This window comes from Rattus norvegicus, chromosome 6 (assembly GCF_036323735.1).
Source record: "Rattus norvegicus strain BN/NHsdMcwi chromosome 6, GRCr8, whole genome shotgun sequence".
Lineage (NCBI taxonomy): Eukaryota > Metazoa > Chordata > Mammalia > Rodentia > Muridae > Rattus > Rattus norvegicus.
The window spans coordinates 101,232,546-101,260,039 of NC_086024.1; the positions used below are offsets into that span (position 1 = coordinate 101,232,546).

Below are 27,494 nucleotides of genomic sequence, written 5' to 3' on the forward strand. Positions count from 1 at the left end.
CGTGCAGTGGGTAGGTGGGGGCGTTGCTCTGGGCTCTTCTGCAGATGTTACTAGGGAAGACAGATGAAGCTCACCAGGTCCACTGCCATTCTGCTGTGGCTTTAGAATTCTGGGGGCTCTTCTACCGTTTCACTCTGTCTCCCATGTCCGATAACACCTTCTCCCTCACAGAGATTCAAACAGGCCCGCACACCTATGGTTTGAAAGATTCTTTATTTTGTAAACATTTGTGTTTAAAATAGATGAACCCTGCTCACAATTCATATAATGAACTCAAGACACGGTACACAAAGTTCACCCATCACGGGGAGATTGTGGGACTCGGGTGATGTACCAGGGGGAGCTGATCTCGGGTGACAGGCAGACAGGCGGGAAAGCCTGCTGAACAGTCAAGGCCAGTGACACAGCCCACGCCACTTCCCAGACTGGCAGTTAGGGTGAGGCGAGCTCCAGAAGAGAGAGAGCACAGATGTTCTTCATATCCCAGTCCCCTGTCGCTGTACCTCAGAGCCGTGACCATGGTACAGAGTCCCTCCCAGAATCCCCAGGGTAGTAAAAATCAAGTCCCTGCTTGAGGGGCTGGGACAAGAAGAGAGTGACACTTGCCACAGGTTAGGGCCAGTGCCCTGTAGAAGCTCTCCTCGGGTCCCTGGCTGAAGGCAGCTCTGCTCACTGTTGTGTGAGTCTACCTAGGACCTGCTACTACCTAAGAGTCAGTCCCCAGGGAAGCCACCTCAGCCAGTCATGGTCCAGGCTTCCAGCCAACACCCTGTCTCTCTTTAGTGAACAATGGCCTACTATTCCCGGTCTCCTTTTCCCTCCACCAGACATCCAGAGCTGTTCTCTCCCGCTGAATGCTTCCTGGCTTGCTAAGTCAGGAAGGAATTCCCATTGCTTTCATCCCCATCTCCTTTTTAGAGGACTAAAAAGGTGTGAGGCTCTCTGTCATCACCGCTGTGCCCTGGATTTGAAAAAATCCCTGGTCAGTCAGTGAATGCTCATCAGAGCCCAGCTCCTCCTTTGGTTTGGCTCCAGACCCAGCCTTGAAGTGCATCTTGGGACTATTCTCTTACCTGAGCTCCTCCCACCTTGGGAATGTAAGGACAAACCCTACCAGGGTTGGTTTTTTGCTTTCGTTTTCTTTTTTTTTTCTGAGGGGCCTCCTTCAAGCTACTCTTGGGCCACAGGGTTAAAGAAACTTCCTGAGCATAGAACTCTGGAGGAGGTGTCCTTCCCTCCCTGAGTAGCCACTCAGCAGTTGGCAAAGCTTCAGCCTTAGACTTAGAAATAAGGGAACAAGGGGGAGGGAGTCCTGGAAGGCAGAACAGCACCAAGTATTCTACCCATACCCGCCCTTCTCTTGCCATGTTTAAGGCCTGTTGTCCACGGACTCTGGGGGAAAACCTTAACTTCCGAAGGCTGGGTTCAGTGAACGAGGAGTGATTGACTATATCACTTGTGACCTCTGCCAGGGAGTCTGGGTAAATGTCCTCACAGGGGACCGCCCTGCTGTCACCACAGCACTCACTGTTCTGTGAAGCCCCCTCTACTCTTGTCCTAACCCTGCCATCTAGGAGCCAGCTCTTCGCATCCGCTCTGGCCTCTAACTCAAGCTCACAGCTGACTACACAGTGTCTGACCCTGGGGATCCCCTTGCCCTCTGGCGTCCTCAGGCCTTGATCCCATCTTTAAATCCACGAACCCGGGTGAAAAGGCTGTGCACTCGCTGCATGGGAGGTAGAGAACAGAGTGACTTAATCCCCGCCACCCCATCTTGTCATCTTCTTCTCTGCTGTGCCTGCCTCTGGACTCAGGTCCTCACAGAGGCACGTAGGCAGCCAGGCAAGGCCAAAACTCCAGCAGAAGGCAAAGGCAGAAGAGGCCAGTCCAGGCTTGAGGACCACCTCATAGTGTTTCCTTCCTACCTCAATGTTCTACCTCCCAGGCCATTGGGGAGGCAGCCCATGGCACAAAAAGGGGCAGCAGGGAGGGGAGGAGGAAGAAGCACCCTTAGCCTTCAGCCCAGCCCAGAGCAGGGTGAGCCATCCTCCCTGGGGCAGAGCCTGGGTCCATTCCCTTAGGCAGAATCAGGAAGGAAAGAAGAAAGGAACTGCATTAGCAGGACACACAGGCTAGGGAGGAGAGACGTGGATGACGTGGACGCAAAATACATGGGAAGGAAGGGACTGGAGAAAGAGAAGAAAGAAGAGAAAAAGCAGAGAGCCCACGAGATGCACTAAAGGAGTCTTTAAGTGGCTTTGACTCCAGCCTTGACCGTTGTCCCAGGAGCCTGGGGTGGTGAGATGGTCGAAGCACATTCTGGGGTCACAGCAGGCCTGCGGCTGGGAAACAGGTTGAAAGGTTACCACTCCAGGATAGCAGGGCTGGGGACAGAGGTTGCTCGGAGACCACAGCAAAGCTGCTCACAGGGCCAGGCAGGGGAGTAGCAGCTACTGGTTTTCAACAGGATCTTCAAATGAAAGGACAGTGATGGACAAAGCCCAGACTCCCTGCCTCCACGGGCCTCCTGAGGGAAGGGGACTGGGGGAGGGAGGATTCCACACAGGACCCTCAGCACCAGCAGGTCTTTGAAGAGTTTGCTGGGCCTTCAGTTTTGCCTTCGTCTTCCTCCAGCTCGGCCAGTGCGAGCTCATTGCTGGCACATGTTCGGAGACCATCCAGCTCTTTCCTGTGAGCCTGCAGCACCAGCTCGGTCAGACGAGTGAAGGACTGGGAAGGCAAGGAACACAAGTTAGGCCAGCGTATCCATCTCTGCTTATCCTTCTACTGCCAACATGGAGGCATTTCCCACCTTATCTTGGCTCCTGTCTGCTGCTGCTTCTCACCATCCCACCAGAGACAGAGAAGTCCCCACTGTTCTCACCTCTTTAATGTTAAGGTTGGTGCAGGCACTTGTTTCGTAAAAGTCCATGCCATACTCCTTAGCCAGCTGCAAGACAAGGGCATTTCTGAGAGAGAGTCAGTGAGGGAGGGGAGGCCCATGCCACCTGGTGTGTGCCTCTGCCATTGCACGGCCCGGCCAGGGTGCATTGAGAAAACGACCGAATGTCTTACTTCTTAGAAACTGTGGGCTTTTTAGGACATAGGCTGGCAGAGAATGGGACAAGATATCCCACCAATACATCCATTTCATCCAAATCTACACACACACACACACACACACACACACACACACACACACACACACACCACTATATCAGGTCACAAAGACAACATGAGGAGTATAAATGAGAAAAATGGGCTTTGAGTGTAACAGACCCAGTCTAGGTGCCATGCTGTCACTCAAGAGCTGTAAAAGCTGGAACAAGTTACTGTGAATTCTCTCCAAGGCCCAGCATCACCCTCTGTTAAAGGAGAGTGGCGGTGTCTACATCAGGGTTGTAGAATGATCCCATTGGGTCACACGACTAAGAACACTTACCGCAGTGCCACGAGTATAGCGCTCAATAAGAACTGTTACTCTCATAGGACATGTCTCTATTTTTCACATGTTAATGACATTGTGTTATTTTTTATGCCCCCCCAAATCAATTTTATTTTAAGGACTAATGGAATGCTATTGACTGCAGAGGAAGAGGAAAACTCCTGAGGTGCTCAGGGTTGAGAGGATGACTCTTGTCTCAGAATAGTAACCTTTCTGTTGTGTGGGAGTATGGTCTCCCGGTGTGTGTGTGTGTGTGTGTGTGTGTGTGTGTGTGTGTGTGTGTGTGCTTGGACCCTCTCTGCCCCTTGGCTTGGCTACCTGGGGACCCTTCATTCCCACACTTTCCAGGCATGTGGAGTCAGGGTGTGGGAGGGATGCAGTGGGAGGTGGTTCCCTGACTGCAAAAGGTCAGTTGTACACAGATGCTGTTAAAAATGCCAGCAACTCCTTCCTCATTGCCGTCACAGAGGGGGTCTTCGGAGCACCGTGCCATCCTGTTTAGGGGGTCTGGGACCTTGCCTAAGAGGTCTTATTTGTCCCCTATGTGGATCCCTGAGGGTCAGAAAGCAAGCTCTCTCTCAAGAATGTAGACTCCCCAGTGTTAAGGTCCCTGCTCTCTGGACAGGTCCTGCAAGAAGCCCTGAAGGGTGGGACTTCACCTACCTGCTGCCCTTGCTCTCTCCCCACCTGCCGTTTCTGTTCTTCGTCAGCCTTATTCCCGATGAGGATCTTCTGGACGCCTTCTGGGGCGTACTAGGGGCAAACAGAGGTGAGCCTAAGCGAGTGTGCTTCTTCATTTCCAGATCCCTATGCCATCTCCACCGGCCTCCAAACCACCACGTCCAAGAACCCTAGAGGCAGAATAGGCTCCCAGAGTACTGGAGCCCTCTCCTTTATCTGCAGTTTGGTTTCCCACAATTTCAATTACCACCAGCCTTGATCTAAAAATATTAAATGCAAAATTCCAGAAATAAACAATTCATAAGTAACTTTTATTATAGCACATTGCAATCTTGCTGCTGTTGTTGTTGCTTTAAAAGAAAAACCAAACCTGTGTCTAATTTATATATTTTTGTCACAGGTATTCAAGACTAAGGAAAACCAGCATATAAAGGGGTCGGTACCAGCTGAGTGCTCAGCTTCCATTGTGAGCCCAGGATTGGAGTGTCATGGGGACTACAATGCCATGGCTGACGCCCGAAGAGTGTCTCAGGGACATCTTAGGGTAGAAGACACCACAACAGATGTCTCTTTGGGCTGAAAAAATGGTGTCTGAACTACATTGGGTTTCATTTAGCCTTTACTTGACAGATGAGAGACCGGGGACCCAAGGAGTTGATATGCCTTTGCCAAGGCTCCACCATGTTCAGCAGGTCTAGAAGCCCAGTCTGCCCCTGAGGTTTTAGGAAGGAAGCTGCCCATGAGGAGTCCTGGGACTAATGCATCTCCAGGAAAGACATTGCTATAGAAGCCTTGTAGGGTATAACACATAAGGGTATGGAAGTGTTGGCTTTTTCTGCCCAACTTACCCAAAGGTCTCTATGTCAGGTTGGAAAACACAAGATTGTTTGACCGACACTTAGAGCTTGTTTTTGTCCCATGGCCCTTGTTTTGCTTTTCCCTAAGCACCCCTCCCCCATCCCATCAGTGAGGCGGTATCTCCTACCTCATCCACGTCACTGACCCACTTCATGATGTGCTGATAAGAGCGCTCGCTGCTAATGTCGTAGACTAAAAATATTCCCTGAGAAAGAGAGGGAAAAAAAGAGAGACGGAGATGGGAAACACACACAGAAGATGTGCAGTCATGTACAGGCTGGTGGTCCTTGTATGTCCAGCCCACTTTCCCCTTCCCCCTGCCTACAGTGAGGAGGCCTCAGCATCTAGACATGCTTGCTTTTCCCTCAGATAGGAAGGCCCTGCACGGTTTGACCAGGCTCTCTGGCATGAGGTAGAGGTAGTGGGGCAGAAGTTGTGTGTGTGAATGACGAAGGTACAATAAGTGCTCTGTGAATAGCTAAAGGACAAATGACAAGTGAGAGAGTCGGGTCCCCTAGCAGGCAATCCGAGGACACCACATCAGGGTTCAGTAACACAGGTATCTCGAACACTCAGTGCTGGAAGTGTGAGTGGCAGTCTCCCAGGTCTAACCCTGAAATGGTGGCTCACCTGGGCTCGCCGGTAGTACTGTTTTGTGATAGTCTGGTACCTCTCCTGCCCTGCTGTGTCCCTGCAAGAAAAAGCCAGTCCCTCAGATAAGAGGCCATGGGGATAGAAGATGAGTCCCTGTACCCTAGGAGGAAATGTGTGGAATTTCAGGGTGAAAACTTAGTAATGCTCTAATCCCCAAGAGTATCCAAACACACCCTAGTCTGCAGTGAGAGGCCTGGTCCTTGGCATCAGCATGAGCAAGGCCCGTGTTGGTCATGATTGAGCAGAAGGAAGGATCTGTCACACACCCAGTGCCCAGGATATCTCTGAAGGCAGTTTCCCATGGCATTCTAGAATTGGGAGGTAGAGCCATACTGTAGTAAGGGCTTCCAAGACCTTTAGGCCAGAGACACACAGCAGCCCCTGGTGGTCAACAGTGGAAACTGCACCATGTAGTTAGTACAGAGGCAATCTGAAAAAACAGTCCCAAGCTGAACCAGAGAGTGCTGCTTTCAGCCTTCCTGTCTTACTGCAGTAGTACAGCTCCAGAGTAAAGCCTAATTCTGAGATAACCCCGCACTATTTTACCAACTCCCCGATTTCCTTCCCTTTAGTGAGCTCTCATCACTCCAGTGGTTTGTTGGAGTTAAGGTTCACTGAACAGGGGTGGGGGTTTCTGACCTCACTCTTCCTACATGTATCCAGTTATCTCAGATGAAGCTCAGAGATTTTACAAATGGTAGGGGTACTCAGAGACAGCTCAGAGCCCTCCCTCCTTTACCTGTCTCCTCCTACAGCTCAACTCACCAAATCTGTATCCTCACTTTGATGCCGTCTACTTCGATGGTTTTCATCTTAAAGTCAACACCTGGAGAAAGCAAGCAAGTCAGGAAGAAGGGCTCCTTCAAAGAAGGCTGCGACACTCAACACTCGTGGGAGGGATTTCGCTTTGGTCTAACATGACAAAGAGGTGGCTGGAAGCAAGTGCCTTCACTAACATTTTACCTCTAAACTCATCCTAGGGAGTCATTTGGAGCTTTGGATGGGTGTCCATTTAACCAAGCTGCCATTTCCTTGGCAATAAAAAGTGGGAACAGCCAGGTGGTGGTGGCACATGCTTTTAATCCCAGCACTGGGGAGGCAGAGGCAGGCAGATTTTTGAATTCGTGGCCGGCCTGATCTACAGAGTGAGCTCCAGGACAGCCAGAGCTACCCAGAAAAGAAGAAAAAGTGGGAACATTACAAATTATGTTTAGGTTGCTAAGAGGACCCTGAGAGACACAGCGCTGGCCTGCGCACTCCGCTGTAGCTGTCGCTGACCTAGTGCAGTGCCTGACACGCAGCAGGTGCTCAAAGACCATTAACTGATGGGAAAAACAGGAAGAAACAGGAAACCCAGAGTTCTCTGGTTCCTCAGTCCCGGGCCTTGAAGAGCTAAACTGCCAGTCCCACCTGATCAGAGGACCCAGAGCAGAAACATTTGAGGAAATCTACAAGGTTCCAAGGAGGCTAGCATTCCCAACCCCACCACCATTCTCCCTCCACATCTGGGCTTTGCTAAACAGGAAAGCACGTTCTCTTATCTCTCCTGTCCCAGGTTTCCACCAATATAGACATTAAAGTCAGCCCCTTCCCTCCCACCACCAAGAGCAATCATCGTTTAATTAGAAGGGAGAAGCTTCAGAATGGAAGGCCCAAACTAAATCAAGCCGGTCAGGCATGAATCACTTGCTGCCCGCCCGAGCTGATTCATATCTATCCGGCTGTACTTTTCCAAATGGCATTCTTCCCTGTGTAAAGAGAAAGGATGATGAAGAGGAAGAGGATGAAAGGAGAGGGGCACCTGGCCCTGGTGGGAGGCTGCAGCCTACTTCCTCCCTCCCTCCTTGGACAAATAGTTACAAAGAATTGCCTTCTCCTCAGAACCTGACACAGGAGGTAATCCAGAATCAGGAAGTTCTTGCTTCAAAGAATGGTACCTTCGTCCAGGAAGGAGCAGGGGATTTCCCATATAATAAACCTAGCTCATGCTCACTGGTCAGGAGCATTTCTTGCTCAAAGTACTCACAGGAGAGACGGAATAGACACTTTTATTGCCTCTACTGAACATCTGTGAGATTTTCCATTGTACCCTGCACAGGTCTCAGTCTCAAGGGGGACAGGGCAGCAGAGACACACGGTCCCTTCCCTTACAGGGGAGAGTAGGAAGGAGGCAAAGGCCCAGATGCAAATAGCCTGCCTGAGGTTGGCACAGTGTGGATTAGAGTTTCAAACACAGGCTTGCTTGACACTGGAGTGCACGCTCCCCCTGTACTGCTTCTTGGGTTGGAGGACGTGTGAGGGGAGAGTCAAGGGTTAGCATGTTGACTCCACACGGAAGTGGTTAATATCACCGACTCATCAGGAATCTAGAGTCACAAGCCTTCTGGACCATCTGAGAGGGAGTCTCCAGATTGTAGCAACTAAGGTGGGAAGAGTCAACCTAAATGTGGGTGATGCCATTTCAAGATCTGGGGGTCCTAAGCTGAATAAAAGTGGGAAGGCAAGCAGGGCAGGAACATTGAGTCCCTCCTGCTTCCTGACTGCAGATGCAACGCAACAGCTCCCCCAAGCATCTGCCATGACCCTCGAACTGTGGGCCAAGGTAAACTCCACCTTCCTTACATCACTTTTGTCTGGCATTTTGTCACAGGGACAAAAATCCGTAAGCCAAAAGAGAAGTCGACACTGTTCCCTTTCCTGGTTCCCTGCATGTCCTTGAGAAGGAAGGGCTGTGCTGAGAGGGGGAGCTGCCAATCCAAGGAGACCTTCCTTGTGAGAGGAGGAGGGAGAGAAGATGCTGTTAGAGGGGCAGAAGGGATAAGCAGAGCTGGAGCCTGATCCATCCTCCCTCACTTTTTTTTTTTTTTAAGATTTATTTTATTTTATGTATGTGAGTACACTATCGCTGTCTTCAGACACACCAGAAGAGGGCATCAGATCCCATTACAGGCGGTTGCTGGGAATTGAACTCAGGACCTCGGGAAGAACAGTCAGTGCTCCTAACCACTGAGCCATCTCTCCAGCCCTCTCCCTTACTTTGGACCTGCATGGATGGGAGTCAAGACTGGGCAATTTGGGGATCTCAGAACCTCCACTCTTACAGGCTGTACTGCAACCTCACCACTCCAAGTTTGTTTAACATGTCTGAGAAATAAAGGCCTTCCTCTTGGCTTCCGATATATTAATGTATGAAGGAAGGAATGGTCTGTACTTCTGAAGGATTTCCCCCACTTTTTTCTCTAAATGTAGAAGATGTGCTAGCCCAAGGGTCTCCATGTTCTCCTATTCTGTGTCCACCCCCTCCCCTGACTTTCCGTTCTATCCATGCAGTACCACGTGCTGACCCGGGACCTTGCTCTACCCTGCGTGGCTGTTGGGTTTTTGTTTGTTTGTTTGTTTTTTGTTTTCTATTGCAAGATAGAATCAAACACTAGCCTGACAGAGTCCTCTGTAGACTCAGACTTCCCACTTCAGACGGTTGGCTGCTCAGCAAGCTAATTCTTCAAATGTGTTGACCTGTCACATCTTCATGCAACCGTTCTTCAGCCCCTGTGCGCCCTCTCCTCAGGTCAACCATCAACAGAGTGACTTTCCACAGCACCTCCTCCGGGGCCCACCACCTCTCTCCCTTCTTCACAGAAAAGTCCTCTCTCCTCCTGGAATCTGTCTATCAGCAGTCCTCCCTGCTGCTTGTCCTAACACAGAGCTCCTCCTCCTTGCTGCTTTTGTCTCTCCTAGGAAAGAGAGAAATCCTCTCTCTACCTCCACCCCAGGGTTTGTTCACGCCTTGCCTCTCTAAGGCAGAATTAAGATGCATACAGATTTGGACTCAGGAGGTGTGAGCTGAAGCCGGAGGAGTTATATCTCGCTTCCAGGTCCGAGGATTGTTCCTCAGTGAGCTCTCGGGACTATAGTTTTCAAAGTGTATTCCCAGACTCACAGCCTTATAGCATCATCTTGGACTTAGAAAGGCATGTGTCTGGATCCTACTTCAGCCTTGGAGACTCGGAACCCCAGAGATGTGAGGCCAGCAGTCTGTTTCAAGAAGCTCCCAGGGAGAGTCCCACACATCTTAAGTTTGCCAGCCACGTGGTTCAAAGCTTTGCACCTGAACTGTCAAGGCAGGCAGCGTGGGTAGTCTCTTTCAGAGTGTGCTTTGCAAAACCTTGGCTAAATTTAGAATTACCCAGGAGATCTTTTTTCTTTTTCTTTTTTTAAATTTAATGCAGCTACCTTAAAACATAAATAATAAAAATTAAAGAAAAGAGAGAAAAAGAAATATAGCTACCTTAATTTGTCTAAATCCACTAAGTCATAATTTGAGTAAGGTGCAGAAACTATATTTTAACAGACTGTGTAGAGCAGGGGTTCTAAACCTTCCTAATGCTACGACCCTATAATATAGTTCCTCATGTTGTGGTGACCTTCAACCATAAAATTGTTTTTGTTGCTACTTCATAATTGTAATTCTGCTGTTATGAATTATAATGTAAATGTCTGTGTCTTCTGGTGACCCCTTTGAAAGGGTCATTTGACCCCCAAAAGGGTCAAGGTCCACAGGTTGAGAACCACTGGTGCAGCCTATGGCAGGAAGTTAGTTAGAGGAAGTCTGAGAATATAATGTAGGGTAATGTAGGTTAGCCCTGGGATCAGAAAGACCTGGGTTTGAGTTGGGTACTTAATACATGACTACAGGCAAATCATAATTTCTTCCAGCTTCCATTTTCTAGCCTGTAGAATAGAGTACCACTCGCCTCCTAAGGGTTGTTGTGTATAATTACAACATCGAACTCCCTGCAGTTTCTATTGTGGTTTAAATGAGAATGTTCCTCAGAGGCTCAGATGTCAGCTGAAGGCTTGCTTCCTAGTGGGTGGCGCTGTTTGGGTAGCCTTAGGAAGTGTGGCCTTGTTGAGGAAACACATCGTTAGGTGTAGGCTTTGAGGTTGTAAGGCCTGGTACTAAAACCAATGTTTCAATGATTCATATTCATATTCTCTCTCTCTCTCTCTCTCTCTCTCTCTCTCTCTCTCTCTCTCTCTCTCTCTCTCTCTCCTTCCTGCTTGGAGTTCAAGATGTGAGAGCCCTTAGCTTCTGCTCCAGCCACTGTTTGCCTGCTTCTTACCATGATGGACTCTTAGATCTCTGGAAACAAAAGCTAAATAAACCCTTGCTTCTCTAAGTTGCATTGGTCATGGGTTCTATCGCAGCAATGCAAAAGTTACCGATGCGTCCACCTTTGTCTACTGACTAGGGCTCCTGAAAACGCTGGGACTGTAAAACCGGAGGACCTAATACAAAACGGATTTCACCATCAAGATCCTTGCAACCCTGCTATTCTTGGTAGGTTAGGAACAGCCCGAGGGAGCTTTGCGATGCCAATTCTCAGGTCCAGACCCATCAAAGCTGATGCTGAGCCTCCGGCCAATCACCAGGCAGAACCACACCCAAGGCTCATAATGATACTCATCTTTATTTAAAAAAAAAAAAAGATGCCTCTTAGCTACAGAATCCCAGTGAATCTCAAAGGTGTGGGTATTGCTATTATGAGGCATGTAGAAACCGATTTATGCCCATACCCTATAGCTGAGTCAGAACTGGAGAAACCGGTCTCTTAAAATCTACAGGGATGCTCTTCACTCAGACAGTGACTTCCAACCCTTTAAGGCTGAGGAATCCTCAGGGCTCTTCCAACCCAGTGCTCAAAGCCCAGCAAGCTGCTGTATCCAGCATGGTGCCTGCCACAAAACAGTCCCCTTTCTGGCTAAAACTGCAGAGTCAAACCCTCTGCTCAAGGAATTAGGTTTGGGCGCAGTGTGCTCTTTGTGGATAGGTAACTCCTGACTGAACCATTGGTGGGCGCAGTGGTGATTCCCAAGGTGGCCTAGCCAACATGGGCAAGGAGGGTTAGCCAACTTCAGACGGACCCTCGCCAAACCATCATAGTGGCACACGTGTAGTCCCAGCTACTCATGAAGCTGAGGCAAGAAACTTGCTTGAGCCCAGGAGATCAAGGACAGTGTAGACAACACAACTCTTGAGAAATCTCTTTGAGAAAAAGAAGAAGACGAAGAAGAAGAAGAAGAAGAAGAAGAAGAAGAAGAAGAAGAAGAAGAAGAAGAAGAACAAGAACAAGAAGAACAAGAAGAAGAAGAACAACAAGAAGAACAAGAAGAAGAACAAGAAGAAGAACAACAACAAGAAGAAGAACAACAACAAGAAGAAGAACAACAACAAGAAGAAGAACAACAAGAAGAAGAAGAACAACAAGAAGAGGAAGAAGAAGAAGATGAAGAAGAAGAAGAAGAAGAAGAAGAAGAAGAAGAAGAAGAAGAAGAAGAAGAAGAAGGAGAAGAAGGAGGAGGAGGAGGAGGAGGAGAAGAAGAAGAAGAAGAAGAAGAAGAAGAAGAAGAAGAAGAAGAAGAAGAAGAAGAAGAAGAAGAAGAAGAAGAAGTCAGCTAGCCTCCTCCGGATGAAGCAGAAAGCATATCCAGGTCCTATCCGGAGGGACACCAACAAAAGGATGCTCGAGAGGAGAACAGCTAATGCCAGAAGCGTGCATGAAGAAAATGCCGGCTGAAGCTGGGGCTGTGGTGCTATACCATGGCACTGGAGTCAGTTTAGACCAGGCTCCAAGTTCAGTGTCTGAGTATCTGCATAGTCACAACGCTTGGCTTAGTGATACCCGAAAGTGTCTTAGGACTTCCAAAGGAGTCTCAGCCTGTGACTGTCCACTGCTGCCTGATGGCTTCCGCGTTGATGGGCAGTACTTCAACCATGGGTTTGGAAGAAGGGTTGAAAACAATGTTCCCTCTCTTTACTGCCTCTTACTCTTGGCTTCAAGCCCTATCTAGAAATAAAGCTCCTAAGGGCCAGAGAACATATTTTGGTTTTTTTTTTTAAAGTCTTGCCGCTATGTAAGCACAGTACTAGGAATAAAGCTCTTGTCCCAGAGAGCATAACAAAGGACAGGCATGCGTCTGTGACTTAAGAACAGAGGCATGTTCTCTGCCACCTAACCCCTCACAGACACTGACACCTTAGGCACTGGGTGTCTGTGAACGGTGCAGCCCTCTCCATGTAACTGTGGGCTAGGGAACCTCAGGCCTCTTCTCTTCCTGCTGGGTTCTGGCTATGAGGCCTCTACCCTTGGAGCACCAGTCTCTCACAGCACCAGCCAGAGACTGCCAGGACTGAGTGCAGTTCTAGTACCAGCCTCAGTTACTGGAGAGATGGTCAAGGCTCTTCTCTGGGCATTGACATCTGAGGTGACATAAGGACAGGGCCAGAGATGAGACCTGGTGCTTACTTGGTTCCAAAAATATCCTAAAGTCTTGCCAGCTCTCCTGTTTAGCAGTGAAGGTGAAGGCTATGGAAAGAAGCAACAGGACTTGTCTGGGACTCTTCCTGCCCACTGCTGAAGGTGACAAGGGCAGAGCTCAGAAATGCACACATAGGCTATATTAAGAACACCGTGAAAGCCCACTGGTGATGGCACAGGCCTTTAATCCCAGGGAGGCAGAAATGGGTGGATCTCTGTGATTTCGAGGCCAGCCTGGTCTACAGAGTGAGTTACAGGACAGTCAGGGGTACACAAAAAAAACTCTGTCTCAACAAAACAAAACAAAACCAACAAAAACAAACAAAAAAAATCCTAAAACAAAAATAATACAACAGAAAGAACACAATGGGTGGTCAGAATTCACTTTCCAATTCTGCCTTTACCACTAGTTGCCTGTTTGGTCATGGGTGTGCTGGTTGATCTCTTTAGACCTCCAATTCCCCACCTGTTCAATGGAGAAGGGCAATCCCAATGTCAGAAGATTCTTGTGAAGAGCATGAGAAAGCGTATAAAACCCCTAACAAGATCTGGCACAGGGCTTTATGAAATGCTAGCTGAAGACCTCATCAATCTCCCGTAGAGAAGGAGAATGGACACTTGTCCTGGTTGGTCGGTTTCGTTTGTTTGTATTTAGTTAGACACAACCAAGAACCACCTGGGCAGAGGGAACCTCAATTGAAGATTTACCTTGTTTATAGACATGTCTGTGACCAGGTCTAGAAAAGACTGTCTTGATGGGTGATAGATATATCACCAATATACAGGAGGGCCCCAGCCCACTGTGGGCAACACCATCCCTAGGCAAGTGACGCTAGACTGTATAAGAAGTTAACTGGGCATGAGTCAGTGAGCCAGCCAGTAAGCAACATTCTCCAATGATTTTTGTTTCAGTTCATGCTTGAGTTCTTGCCCTGAATTCCCTCAGTGATCGGTTGTGATCAGGAAGTGTAAGCCAAGCAAACCCTTTCCTCCCCCAAATTGCTTTTGGTTAGAGTGTTTTATCACAGCAATAGAAGGCAAACCAGAATGGAAACCAAGCATCACAGCCCAGGCAATGGAAAGAACATAGGAGGTAGAGAGTGCTTCCTGCTGGGCAGGAGAGCACAGCTCTAAGCAAAGCAAAAAGCAAAGTCTACCAAGTGTGGAACCCAGAGGGCTTCTGGAGTAGACAAACCTAAGCTGTCCCTATGGGTGTCAGCTGCTGTCTCCCTCCAGCCAGCACCTCATGGGTTAAGACCCGGTGCCAGCCTGCCGGTCGGCCAACTTGAGTGCCACATGCTTGAGTGGAAACAGGGCGGTCTCTGGATGCCAAATGCTATCACCATGATCAACCATAGCCCAAAAGACCAGCATCGTGACCTGAGCCTTTTCATTAGCAATGAGACGCCACGTAAGGAACAATTTAATACAGTTGAAACCCAAGGCAGACACCCAATCTCTGGGGCCATGCTGGCTCCAGTTACCCAGCATCAGTCCCATGAATGCTCTCATTCTCCACCCTGGCACATACTGGGCATGTGCAGTTCCTATGGGTTATGGCTGGAGGGCACTTCTAAACAGGTCACCCTTATTGACACGGAAACAGGCTTTAGGTAGAGACTCTGTGAAGAGGGGGCTGGCTAACTCTAAACCTTCTTCCCAAATGGGCAGTGGTGGTGCACACCTTTAATCCCAGCACTTAGGAGGCAGAGGTAAGCGGCTCTCTGAATTCGAGGCCAGCCTTGTCTATAGGATGAGTCCCAGGAGAGCCAGGGCTACACAGAGAAACCCTGTCTCAAGAAATAACAAAACAAAACAAAACTCCCAAGCCTCCCACTCAGCAAATATCTCCTCAGGAGACTAACAGTGCCACCCCCATAACTGAGGGGCATGTGACAGCAAGAGAGGACTCAAGACAAAGGCACACAGTCCTTCCAGGAAAAGGAAGAGAACCTTGTGTCCCGCCTGTCACTTGCATCCTTCCGTTTTCTGTCTGGTGACTCTTACCTCACTCTTCCCTGGACCACATGCTGACTGACTTTCTCCTCTGTAGAATGGCAGACCGTCCCTCATTCTGTCTTTGTTCTGAGGAAAAGGTACACACAGACCTCAAGGCAAACACATTAGTCACCATCACACTGTCTTGCTCTGGAAGTCTCAGGAAGCAGAGACATAAGAAGGTACCCTGGTCTAGACAGAATCCTGATCCTCTAACTTACTCCAGGGTGTGTTCTAACCTCCAGGATACTGGGACAAAGGCTCTGATTCCCATGTCTACCCACTGGAAGGTCTAGAAATCTCAGCACTGATACTCTAGCTGTTCTTCTTTGAAGCTCAAACACATGCACGCACTGTGTGTCCTCAAGCACCCAATCATAATTACTTAATTTTTATATTCATTTTGTGTATCTGTGTATGTATGCACGCACACCTGTTTGTCATGGCGCACATACATGAGTGTGTGTGTGCGTGTGAGTGTGCGTATGCGTACGTTTTGGAGGGCACCTCAAAGAAGTCATCTCTTGGGCTGGAGAGAGATGGTTCAGTGGTTAAGAGCTCTTCCAGAGTTCTGAGTTCAAATCTCAACAACCACATGGTGGCTCACAACCATCTGTAATGAGATCTGAAGCCCTCTTTTGGTGTGTCTGAAGACAGCTACAGCGTACTTATATATAATAAAAAAAAAATCTTTAAAAGAAGGAAGTCATTTCTCTCCATCTATAATGTGTCCCAGGGACTGAACTCAGGCTAGCAGGCTTGGCAGCAGGGACCCTTATCCACTGAGCTGTCTCACCTGCCATTTTTTAAAAAATGTTTTTAAAGTAAAAAATTAGCAATAGGTGGGAGACCATCAAAGTAATTAGAGGCTTTTCCTTTTTTAAAGATTCAGCCTTTGGGATGCTAGGAGTTTAAGAGCTATTATCAGATGATAGAGGGGGTCTCGCTGTCCAACACTGACGCTCTTGAGACTATAAGGAATATGTGGTCCCAAGGCTTGCATCCAAGAAGCGTCTTACTCTATGGCTCCCTGGCTGCTGACATGGTCTAGGAAGGTCACTCCGGCAGCCTGGCTAAGCTGATGAGTAAGCACCATGTCACCCCTGGAACACTGGCTAAGAAGCAACGTTTACGTTTACTCTAAAACACCAATCTATCATCCTTGTATGTCCCGGAGAACTCCACTCACGTGCCCATCACAGGAGTCACTGCCTCCTTCCCTGCTATGTCTGATTTCTTCTACGAAATGCAAAAGAGTTAGACGCTCTTGCAAACAGTTCCCCCCTTGTTCTTCCTCCCCGCCTCTCACAGCCCTATGTGTGTGTGCCTGATATACTGACTCATTGTCTTAAGAGTCCCCAAAACCCAATACAGCCCTTTGCCTGTCCTAGGGAAGGGTGGAAGGCCTCTAAGGAAGAGCACACATTCCTTTGTTCAAATACACCGCTCGCTCATAAACGCTTAATGTGTGTCAGGGACTAAGCGAGGCACTCTGAAACAAGCTGCGTGCATAGACTGTGCTCTGGGAGCACTCATTTTAGCAGAGAGGACAGACTGAGGAAAGGAACCAACGCACCATTTTGAGAAGGTCAGGAAGCCAGAGCAGGATAGAGGGAGAAGATGCTAAAAGTAGGATGTTCAGAGAAGGTCTTTCTCTCTCTCTCTTTCTTTCTTCCTTTCTTTCTTTCTTTCTTTCTTTCTTTCTTTCTTTCTTTGTATAGGATAGAGTTTATTCAGGGCATGTGGAGGGGAGTTAAGAGGGTAGTAGGGGCAGAGATAAGCAGAGAGAGTAGAGGAGTGGAAAAGTAGAGGAGTAGAGAAGAGGAGTAGAGGCTGGTCATGAGTACATGTGGGGGGGGGAGGGAATGGGGAGAGAAGGGACAAAGGGGGAAGAGGGTAAGAGAGAACAAGAGAGCAACAAGGTAGGTGGTCTCTAAGTTGAGGTCCCAGTGTCAAGGGCATGCAACAGAGAGCACTGAAGGCTCAGGGCTCCAAGCAGAGGAAGCAACAAGCATCTGTCAACAAGCATCTAGCTAGTAGAGACTAGCATTATTTTGCATGTTGTATATTTCTTATAAAGTGAGAAAATATGCAAGACCGTTGCATCTTGTTGAGATCCTCACACATGCAGGCAAGCACATGTACACACACACATACACACGTACACACAAAAGAAGAGTGACTATCTTAGGCTCTGACCCTAACAAATCCAGCTGTAATGGAAAGGGTAGGGCTTCCACATACAGCCAGGAAGGGCTTTGGTGTGTCCAAGCTGAGAAATGGCCTCCACATGCTTTCTCTCCAGCACCTTCCCTTGACCCCTGGAAACCTTCCCAGTCCCATGAGGAACTGACTTAGCTCTCAAGATCCTACTCAAATGTCACTTCTGTGATCAACCTGCCCAGGAGGGATTCCTAACTCTGTAAGTTCAAAGCCTTAGAGTGTGCCACCCGCCCCCTTACATGGTAATGCCCTGTTTGTTCGGAAGCCTATTGCCCAATGACTCTTTGAGCCCATGGACGGCAAAGCAGCATCTTATTCATTTCATCTTCCCTTTGTCTGGAAGAAGGGCAGATCACTAAATAATATCCAATGAAATTGAATACATGCAAGGACAAAATGAATGAGAAAGTGAGTGGAAGGAGATGGATGGGCGGATGGACAGACGGACGAATGGATGAAGTATAAGCCAGGAGAAAAGAGCAGTGAAGAGACAATTTTAATCAAGGGAGAGCAGTCAGGGATCAGTCCACATTTCAACTGCTGGCCTTCTCCCTAGATCATGGTGCCCCATCCCAGAGTTCTCAGTAAATCGACATCAAACCAGTAATAAAAGAGCAGCATTCAGACCGAGGTACTGGTCCTCATCAGGCATCCCCAGTCCTCCCTCCCAGGCTCCCCTCGGCGGATGTGCAGAGGAAGCAGAACCCTCTGCCATGCAGGGAAGATGTGCATCCTCTGTTCTGTGGCTTGCAGGATAGCGGTTCCTTTTGGCAGCTTCTGAAGGGATTGCTGGGATGAAGAGCCTGCCCAAAGCCAGTTTGGAAGAAGTGAAAGGGAATAGTTCAAGTATGGGTCGCCCGCGCGCGGGAGGATGGCAGTCACTGAGTTATCCTGAATATTTTTTGAAATTAGGGTGGATAATTAGCTCTTTCCTCCCCAGCAGAAAGAATTAAATATGGAAAAAGCCCTGGACCCTCTTTGACTGAGTGCACCAACTAAACAGAGGAGCCAAGAAGAAGCCGGATGCCTGTTAAGGCACACAGCAGTTTTACAAAGGAAAAGGCCGCAGTATTAGATTTCAAAAGTAGCCGCTCTGAGAAAAGCTGGAGATCAGGACAGAAGGGTAATGGCCAAATATTGACTTTCTCATTATAAACCACCTTTCCAATTTCAGTGCAGGGAGAGGAGGAAGAAGAAGAGGAAAGACCATCGAGTGCAGGAAGGCAGGAGAGAAACAGGGTCTAAAAGCCAGCAGGTCTGCGTGGTACAGACGTGCAGATCAGCAAGACCTGCAAGTTTCAGCTGTTCTCTTCCAGGGATGGCGTCCTTGGGGAAGGGGTGGGAGGCTGTCTGTGCCTGTGTCAAAGGAGGAAGGAACAAGATGGAGAAATAGATGGCTGAGAGACAGTGACACTTGGTAGGAGCCCCAGCCCAAGGTGGAGTCACCTTCACCCTCCTGGGCTACCCAACTCTGTTGTACATCCTTGCTAACACTCTTCCTTCAAAGACACTGCCAGCACCAAAGATGAGAGACGTGGAACAGAGATTAAAACAAACAAACAAAAAAAAAACCCAAAAAACAAAAAACAAACCACAAACAAACTGGTCCCACACCCATGGCACATCTGACAGCTTCCTGATTTCTCCCCATTCATTTAGCACTGGATTCCCCAACCCTAGCTTAATGCCTGACACATACCAGCCTCATGCTCAATAAACAGTGCCCAGATGGGGCCAGGGTGAGGTAGCTCATTTGGTAAAGCACATGACACACAAGCATGTGGAATCTCCATCGTCCAGGCAAAAGGCCAGGTGAGGCAGTGCGAGCCTGTAATCCCAGTGCTGACAGGGCAGAGCCAGACAGCTCCCTGGCTAACAAGCCTAGCAGAATCAGTGAGCCCCGGACCCAGGTGAGAGAGTGTTGTCTCAAAGACCAAGGTGGGCAGCTCTGAGGAATGACATCCAAGGTTGACCTTTGGCCTGCATGGGTACCAGTACGTACATCCCACACACAAAACAGCATCCAAATGATGAGTCTTCAAGTGATGGGCAGGATGACATCATAGCACATTACTGACCATTTACTCATCTCCGTAACATTCTTAGGAGCTAAGAATAATAACTGACAGCAGCTACAGTTTTATGGCGGACTCTCCCAAGTGTGTTGGATCTATTAACCTCTATAATCTTCCTAGCAACCATTAAGAAGGGCTCTGTCGCTGTCTTTTATTTGGAACTGGAGAACTAAGCACAGAGATCAAGTGGGTGTTTGAAGGATTCAGGGCTGAAATGTGCGGGTCACTGGCTGGGCTCTTCCCATTCTACCCAGGGCCTTTTATCTTCCTTTCCTTTCTATGAAGCCTGGAGGAACAGAGTAGGGGGAGATGGGTGGGTCTCATGCTGCCCTAGATCCGCTAAAATCTGACAAAGCCATGAAGCATAGAAAGCGACTGAGCCCTAAGTCTTACTGTGTGTCTCCTACTGTAATTGTATCCAGATCCCCGCTTGGTCTAGAAACCTTCAGAACCTGGGGTCATGGACCCTGGGGTCACAGTACCCAAACACTGGGTCTCTTAGGTCCAGGCTCAGATTGAGTTCTCCTGGTTCTCCCTCCCCTCTGACACCTCCCCCGCAACCCCCCAAGTTAACACAAACGCCTGCTTTAGGCAGTCAGATCCAGTTCCAGTTGAACTTCTTAAGGCAGGTGGCTGCAAGCGGTAAGAGAAAACAACCACGGCTTAAGCTGCAGCAGCCAGACCAGTCCAACCAGAAAGAGGCCACAGCCCTCCTCACTCTGAAGGGGAGCAGCCTGAGGGAGGAGGCTTTTCAAACAAAAGGCCCAGAGAACTAGGTGAGCCTACTTAGGGAGGACCAAGGATGGGCAGGCAGAAACCAACCCCCAGGAAACCCCCTCAGGCTGGTATTATACCCCTGTCTGGCCACCACAAAGGTGCCTGGTCACAAGTATCCACAGAGGAAGTCTCCTGTCTGCCTGACCAGATAGCACTGGTCACATGATACTCTTTATTTTTTTTCAGAAGTGCCAGCCTGGTGGTTTGAGTCACTTCCCATGTCAAGAGCTGAAACCAAATCACGAAGGTGACAGCTCGGGCAGCTGCTTGTTCCCAGAGGAGTGGAAAGGAGCTGAGTGGGGTTCCTCCTAACACGGAGAGCAGCACACCCTGGATCAGCCCTCAAAGTCTTCACCTCCTTCTCTGGCTAACATCTTCTGTACCTCACTAAAAAAAAAATCCTATTGCTAGGCTCAAGCCATAACCAGCGCCATCATGGCCTCTGCTGATTGGGCCTTATGTATACTATATCATATGATTATAATATTATGATACTATATCACAGATGGTGAGATGGTGCCTGGCCTTGCACTCTACCCATAGAACTAAGAGGCATATGACTGGGCCTGCCTCACCCTCAAATTACTTATAGTTTAGGAGACAGTGCCAAACAGAGGAATGCTCTCTGTCCTAAAAACTTCCTTCGGTTGCAACCAGACTGCCCGGAGTCCCGTTGACTCCCACTCACTTCTCACCTCTGTTATCTATGGTCTCCCAGCTCCTTCTGCTCCCTTCCACTGCGGGAACCCACCCACAGGCAACCCACACGGCAGCAGCACTTCCCCGCCTGCTGCTGGATTCCACAGGGACGGCTCTCCCTTTCCAACACCACCCTCCCCCTTTCCCTGTCAGCATCATCACCTCTCACTGGCTGCCTCAGGCACACAGGAGACCATTAAGACCTTTACTGGGAGCCGTGGGGCAGCTGTAGTCAGTCCCTTCTATCTGAAGAGTGCTTTAAGGAGCACTTGCAGATATGTTATCTCGTTTTTGGCAATAACTCTTTATTGCCTGTGTCTTACTAGATGAGAGACTTCTCTGGGCAGGAAAGGGTGCGTTTAATGTCACTAGGATGCCTGGTATGACCCTTCCTGGGAATACTCCATTACATTAACAGATAAGATAGTCTTATCAGGAAACTGCAGGAGCACTAAGGTTCTCCGCTCCCCACCAGCCCTCGCCTGGCAGCTCAGTTGCATGGAGTGCATGGAGAGGGAGTACCTGTGGTACTAGCTTCAGGGTTGACGGACGGATGGTGAGGATATGAGTGCCTCGGTCTCCCTGGCTGGCTCTTTCATGGAATGCTTGGGCTCTTGCGTAGAATATACTGTAAATTCTAAAAGAAGCAGCCAAAGGTGACATCAGGATGAGCCAAGAATGTGAACTCTCGCCTTGGCAGGAATTAGCGAATGGCCTCATTTTCTCCAATCACAAGTGAAACAAAACAAATGAGGGAAGATGTCTAGATCCATGTCTGACATGGACTTTCCCACGCACGCACACTTTCCTTAATGGAGAAATTATGAATCGGACCTGGCAGTCTCATTTCCCTGGCTTTTTGGTTCGTCTCCTGGCTGCCCCTTCCTTGGGAAACTTTCCAAATCACAGAACGAGAAAGCCTCTCTGGACCATCCAACTCTTCCCCTTCAATTGTAGTTAATGCTGGAAACATGGCCAAGATGAGGAGGACCTCAGGGCCTCTGTAAGCTTTAAATAAGAAAGCACTTGAGAACCACAGAGGGGCAGGTTTGAAGGGCTGGAGTGAAGAATGACATGTTTGTCTTCCGTGGACTTTGGAATCCTAAGGACTCAGTGCACCATGTGGAGAGCGGAACCTGGCCACCCACCTGACAGCAGAGAGCAAACTTCCGGAGTAGGTTTTAGGCTGACATACTTAAGCTTCGAAGTGGGTATATAGAAGCGGACCACGCAATTCTTCCCCACTGCCTGACACAGCGAGCTCCAGAGAGTTTTCAGAGAAGCCCCTGCACTCTATCCAGAAAGACAAGGAGGGTCAGTGGTTGGAGGTGTGGGGTGAGGGATGGCTCTCTTTCAGGGAAAGTACAGCCTCTCCAGGGTCATCTGGTATTTCAGAAACAGATACTCCTTCCCTCATTCCTTCTACTGAAGAGGGGGACGGCATATGTCTGTCTCCTGGGGGATGCTGACTCCTCACACAGTAATCAGGAGACCTGAGGTCTTCCGAAGGGATGGGAACCAGTAAAACCCTCAAAGGGAGAAGTCCAGGTTACTCCTAGGACTTGTACCATGACTCCAAGGTGCAAACTAATGTTCTTCAGGCAAAATCCAGGCAGATACCACCACCCCTCTCCTCCATACCCCTTGACTCATTGCAGATAGCTCAACAGCTCTTGGCCTCAGACCCTCGTCAAGGATAATCAGGATACGCTTGCATAGTAGCAGCCTGTTGCCCTTTGTCCCCAAGCCTGAACCTCTCTCATATCCCATATGGCTTCTCAGCCCCTCCCTGCTCACTCCCATGACTTTCCCCAACACCTGTCTCATCTCCAAGGGCTCTAGAGAGGCAGGAAGCCCTCTCTCAGGCAAGGCTCAGTATCTGTGCCCTTCTATTCTCTCCACAATGGTTCTGACTCAAACAGTGACCCAATCCTAGCTCCTGGATCTTTTAGGAGATGACCTTAGCGTTTCAGAGAAATATGGACAAGTTTTGTTCTCTGGTTCTACGTGATACAAGGAGAGGGATGCACAAAAGGAGACTATACGAACTCAATGAGAGGGACCACCAGCCCTCATACATGCCACTGTCACATACATGCCACCATCATATATGTGCCAAATACTTTACAAACATTTGTTCATTTAATTTGATCCTCAGGAAGGTCTCACTATTAGACCCATTCAACAGCTCAGAAGTTTAAGTCATAGTCAAGGCCATGTTCCAAAGCAGGTCTCCAGGTTTACCTGACATTGCCTGCCCCAACTACAAGGCTCTGCTTCTTCAGACTGCAACTACCCTCACCGCCTTCTCTCTTGGCAACGAGTGTGTGTTGGCGGAGGAGTGTGAAGGGGGGAGAAGAACGCCTTAAGAGGAAGCTCTCAAGGAGGGCTGGAGCCCTCCATGAAGGCAGCAGGGCCTTCTAGGAGAGGATTCCTACTGGATGACCAGGCAACCAGCAGGTTTTTTCTGTCAGGAGCAGTGAGAAGGCTATTCCAGAGTTGACCAAGTCTGGTACCCTGGAGTTAGATATGGGTGGAATCCCCTCAAGTCAGACTTCCTGGAAGAGAGGACTTTCCCTTGCCCCTGAAGCAGGCACCATTGAGTCACTCTCAAAGTGACCCTCACTGGCCTTGCCAGGGTACCACCAGGCCTTTGTCCCAGTCTAACATAGGTCCTGCCTACTTGATGGCCCCCTGTTCTGCATGAACATTTCCAATCTTCCCAACCCTCCTTCATACTGTCGCTGCCCACCCCATCCCCCTTCCTGCACTGAGGTTTCCCAGTCCTCCTCCAGGTATACCACCTTGTGGCTTTACCATCGCTATTGCCCTGGAAACTGTTTCTTTGACTAGTGTCTGACTCTGTCCACTCCTCTCCTGGCTCCATATCAACTCACCCTAAAACTAAGGTTACCTCAGTGATTGGTCCTCACTTCGATCTCATTCTCCTCCCTTCATCTGGAACTGTGGGTCTATCACTTCGCTGGCTGTGAATCTCGCTGCCCCGGCTCAGGGCATTCTGGCCTACACCCGCCTGTTTTCTCATCTTGGATCAGAAGGCTCCCCTGCCAGAAGGCAGAACTCCCACCTCTAGACCATGACTGTAGGCAACACATAACCCTCACCTGTGGGAACCCAGGCTCAGGGCCCCAGTCGGGGGACCTCTCACCCCTAGGTGCATGTACTCCCTGTCTCTGCCTCCCGCGCCACTGCCTCTACCTTGAGGGGCGCACCATCCCTTCCGGGCTGGGGATGAATTAGCAGCCACCGGGAGGGGAGAATAGGGCGCCCCCGGGCCACCGCCCCTTACCGATGGTGGAGATATGCGAGGAGTGGAACTCGTTGTCGGTGAAGCGGCATAGCAGGCAGGTCTTGCCCACCCCGGAGTCCCCGATCAGCAGTAGCCGAAATAGCACATCGTACTGTTTCGCCATGGCAGGGACTCAAGGGGGCCCGAAGGCTGCAGGCGGCTGCGGGCTCAGCCCCGCTCAGCCTCTGCCATCGCGGCCGGAGCCCGCCCCAGGACGCCGCGGTGGCGAGAAGGAAGCGGCCCGGCCCCCGCGCTGGCCTCGCCCGCTCGCTCGCTGGCTCGCTGGCGCGGGGAAGCGCGGCTGCGGCGGGAGCGCGGCGCGGGGAAGCTCGCGCTGGCGGGGAGGTGGGAGGGGACAGCTGCGGCTGCCGCCCCTGGCCGGCCCTCCCCTCGTCCCCTGCGCCGCCGCTGCAGCGGGAGCGGGGGAGGGGAGCGGCGGGGACCCTGTGGCTGTCCGGGGCGGTGTCCCAGCTCTGCTTTCAAGCCCTGGGGTGTCCCGACCCGGGCAGAGTTGCGAAGGGATACATCTGCATCTTTCCGCCGAGGATCTGAGAGGCGGAGTTGGAATGAGCGCCCATCCAGCCCACATCCCCAACCTTGACTTCCCGGTCCCATCGCTTCTCCTCGAATCCCATCCTGAGCTTAATTTTAATCACTCCGCCCTACCTAGGTTGCCCCTACAGAAGCCTGGCCCAGCTTATGAGTGGCAGGTCCTCACCTGGGCTCACCCCTAGTTGGAAGGCCTTCATCAGGGTCTGGATTAGAACGCCCTTCCCTTCACCAACACTCTGGGGTTTTGCCCGAATTAACTGTCATTGCCATTTGGCCTCCCCACAACAGTGACTTATGTCACGCCCTCCCACCTCTTAAACCCGGAAAACACCCGCTGACCCATTCATTGTTCAGTTCATCAGAGTAGACAGATAAATTATCATTAAAAAAAGAAACCCAAGTGCAAAATTACTTGGAGGAGGTTCCTGTAAAGTTTTCTTTAGGTCTAAATTGCTAGGGTGGGTTCTCGGATTACGAAATATTTCTGTACACAAATGGTACCCAAGAATGAATCGTTCTCTCTAGAGACCCAGTTTACTACTGCCAAATGTGTTAGCACCAGAGAGAAAAATCAATCCTCTCTGGGGTTCAGAAAATTGCCTGCTCTTAAGAACTGGTATTAGGGGAGAAGTCTAGCCTATGGGGTCTTTAAAAGCAACGAGTGTGTGTGTGTGTGTGTGTGTGTGTGTGTGTGTGTGTGTGTGTGTGTGTGTGTGTGTTCAGGCATGAATTTGTCAGTAGGAGAAATGGATCAAGGAAAATGGTAAGCCTACTGTCTTGAACTATATTTCAAGCAACGTGTCTAAATGTATATTAAAGAGGGGAAAACACAAAACATGATCACTACTTTGATTTAAGGAACAGATCCTAGTCTGGCCATTAAGATTCATAGGTGTGGGACTGGAGCGCCGCCGGCTCAGAGGTTGGGAAAAAGAGCTGCTCTTCCAGAGGTTCAGTTCTCAGTATAGCACACACACAGCGGCCTAACTCGAGTTCTAGAGGTTCCGACACCCACTTCTAGTCTCTGCAGGCGCCAGTTATGCGTGTGATGCACAGATAGGCATGTATAAATGCGATAATTTAAAAAATTCACATGTGCGTTTCTCTGCATTTGGTTTTTGCTGGGCTTCAAAGGCAAGCTGGGGGCTCTTGGGTGAGATACATGAAATCTTGCCTCTCACTTTCCTCATCAAAATAAGGGTATTTAGGGTAACAATCTTCTTATAGGATTGTAAAAATAAGGTGGTGCATAGAAAGGACTTTGTTGAACGTGGTAGTTGACTTAGTAAATCCTGAATTATAGAACACGTCATTGATGGTTTCTGCTTCCCTGGGCTATAAAAATAGCCCTCAGAAGATGGCTAGGGATGGTTTTGCTGAACTGAGGCCTAATTTCTGTGATCCCCACCCCAGCCCCATCATCAATGCAAAGAGCAGAAAGCTTGTGTTGCAGGCAGTGCAGATGTTAGGGCCTGTAGCTGCTCTCCCATTGGGCCACTGCAGCTGCTCTCCCATTGGGCCACTGTAGCTGCTCTCCCATTGGGCCACTGCAGCTGCTCTTCCATTGGGCCACTGCAGCTGCTCTCCCATTGGGCCACTGCAGCTGCTCTCCCATTGGGCCACTGTAGCTGCTCTCCCACTGTAAATACTCTGGTCTTTCTTTTGGGGATGATACTGCGGCTCTGTCAGAGAAAGCAGGGGAGACATGCAAGATGAGGCAGATCTCTCAACCCAAAGGGGAGCTTTACTTTTAAAGAAATTGCTTTTTCTAGGTAAGACAGGAAAGAAGTTTTGTTTTTTTTTTTTAAGGGGGGGGGTAAACTAAAAATTAAGCCTATTTCATCACTCAGAGCTGATTTCAAATTCAGTAGTTTCCACTGTTTGTTTGTTTGAATGCATCTGGGTAGTGCTGAAGAGACTTGACTCAGTGATTAAGAGGACTTGGGTTGGGGATTTAGCTCAGTGGTAGAGCGCTTGCCTAGCAAGCGCAAGGTCCTGGGTTCAGTCCTCAGCTCCAACAAAAAAAAAAAAAAAAAAAAAAAAAAGAGGACTTGGTGTCTGCTCTGGCAGAGGCCTGGGATTAGGTTCTCAGGATCCACACTGGATGGCTCACAACTGCCAATAGCTTCAGTTCCAGAGGATCTGAAGTTCTTTTCTGTGCTCCACAGGCACGCGAGCGCGCGCGCGCGCGCACACACACACACACACACACACACACACACACACAGGAGGAGGAGGAGGGAGAAGGCAGAAGAAGAGGAAGAGGAGAGAGTGCTCTTGGGCATGGTGGTATAACCCTAGCTACTGGAGAGGATGAGGAAGAAATAATTCAAGTTCAAGATCAGCTTGGGATGTACTGTGAGACTCTTTCTTGAAAAAGACAAAACTAGAGGGCAGGAGAGCTGGCCTTGACCAGCCATAGATAGGTGTGCAGAGGGTCCCACAGGTGTGAGTTTGTGTGGGGATGACAAGGTAAAAGTATGATCCCTCAGGGTCCCAGAGCAGTCCTGACAGCTTGAGGTTTTCACCTCTGGACCAGAACTGTGACTATTGTGGGATGGAGGTGCTGAGATGTTGAGACAATGTTAGGGGGGAAAAATCACATAGATCAGTGGAGGCAACAAAGTTGACTTCAATCATCCTGTGACCCAGTCACAGAGTGGAGCGCTTTGACATCTTCTCTGGTTGTATTCAGCTTGGACTGAGGAAGTTTCAGCATAGCTGGGAGACATCGGAAGAGAGACAGCTGAATGTGTCTCCCACAAGCCTTCTAGAATCTGTCACTCAATGATACATGTCCTTTACCAGGAAGACAGGTCTCTCCACTCACCCTCACCCCACACCAGCCACACTGGGCATGCTCCCAAGGGCACCACTGTGGGTTCTGCCATAGCAACAGCAGA

The 27,494-nt window shown here is 49.5% G+C and overlaps 1 protein-coding gene across 4 annotated transcripts; it reads right to left on the reverse strand.

The window, feature by feature from the left end:
- Window positions 1-194: 194 nt before the first annotated feature.
- On the reverse strand, window positions 195-24,843 carry Rab15 (RAB15, member RAS oncogene family). 4 transcript variants are annotated; one of them, XM_063261727.1, is made up of 7 exons: window positions 24,758-24,843; window positions 6,404-6,464; window positions 5,615-5,675; window positions 5,112-5,189; window positions 4,109-4,198; window positions 2,885-2,950; window positions 195-2,730 (listed from the first exon to the last, which is right to left on the reverse strand). In XM_063261727.1, exons 1-7 carry the CDS (start codon window positions 24,786-24,788, stop codon window positions 2,572-2,574), a joined length of 546 nt encoding a protein of 181 aa, XP_063117797.1. In that variant the 5' UTR covers window positions 24,789-24,843; the 3' UTR covers window positions 195-2,571. The 4 variants fall into 4 exon arrangements, with proteins under 4 accessions (XP_063117797.1, NP_942044.1, XP_038967946.1 ...); NM_198749.2 differs by lacking the exon at window positions 24,758-24,843 and adding an exon at window positions 24,040-24,538; XM_039112018.2 differs by lacking the exon at window positions 24,758-24,843 and adding an exon at window positions 21,878-23,368.
- Between the last annotated feature and the right edge of the window lie 2,651 nt (window positions 24,844-27,494).

Bases quoted from the DNA above. Each gene is read 5' to 3' on its own strand.
- Rab15 (NM_198749.2), bottom strand. From the start codon at position 24,163: ATGGCGAAACAGTACGATGTGCTATTTCGGCTACTGCTGATCGGGGAC. The intron at 4,199-5,111 runs GTAGGAGATACC...GTTTGCCCCTAG, and splicing joins GGGTCAGTGACGTGGATGAG to TACGCCCCAGAAGGCGTCCA. The intron at 2,731-2,884 runs GTGAGAACAGTG...TTGCCTTCCCAG, and splicing joins CCAACCTTAACATTAAAGAG to TCCTTCACTCGTCTGACCGA.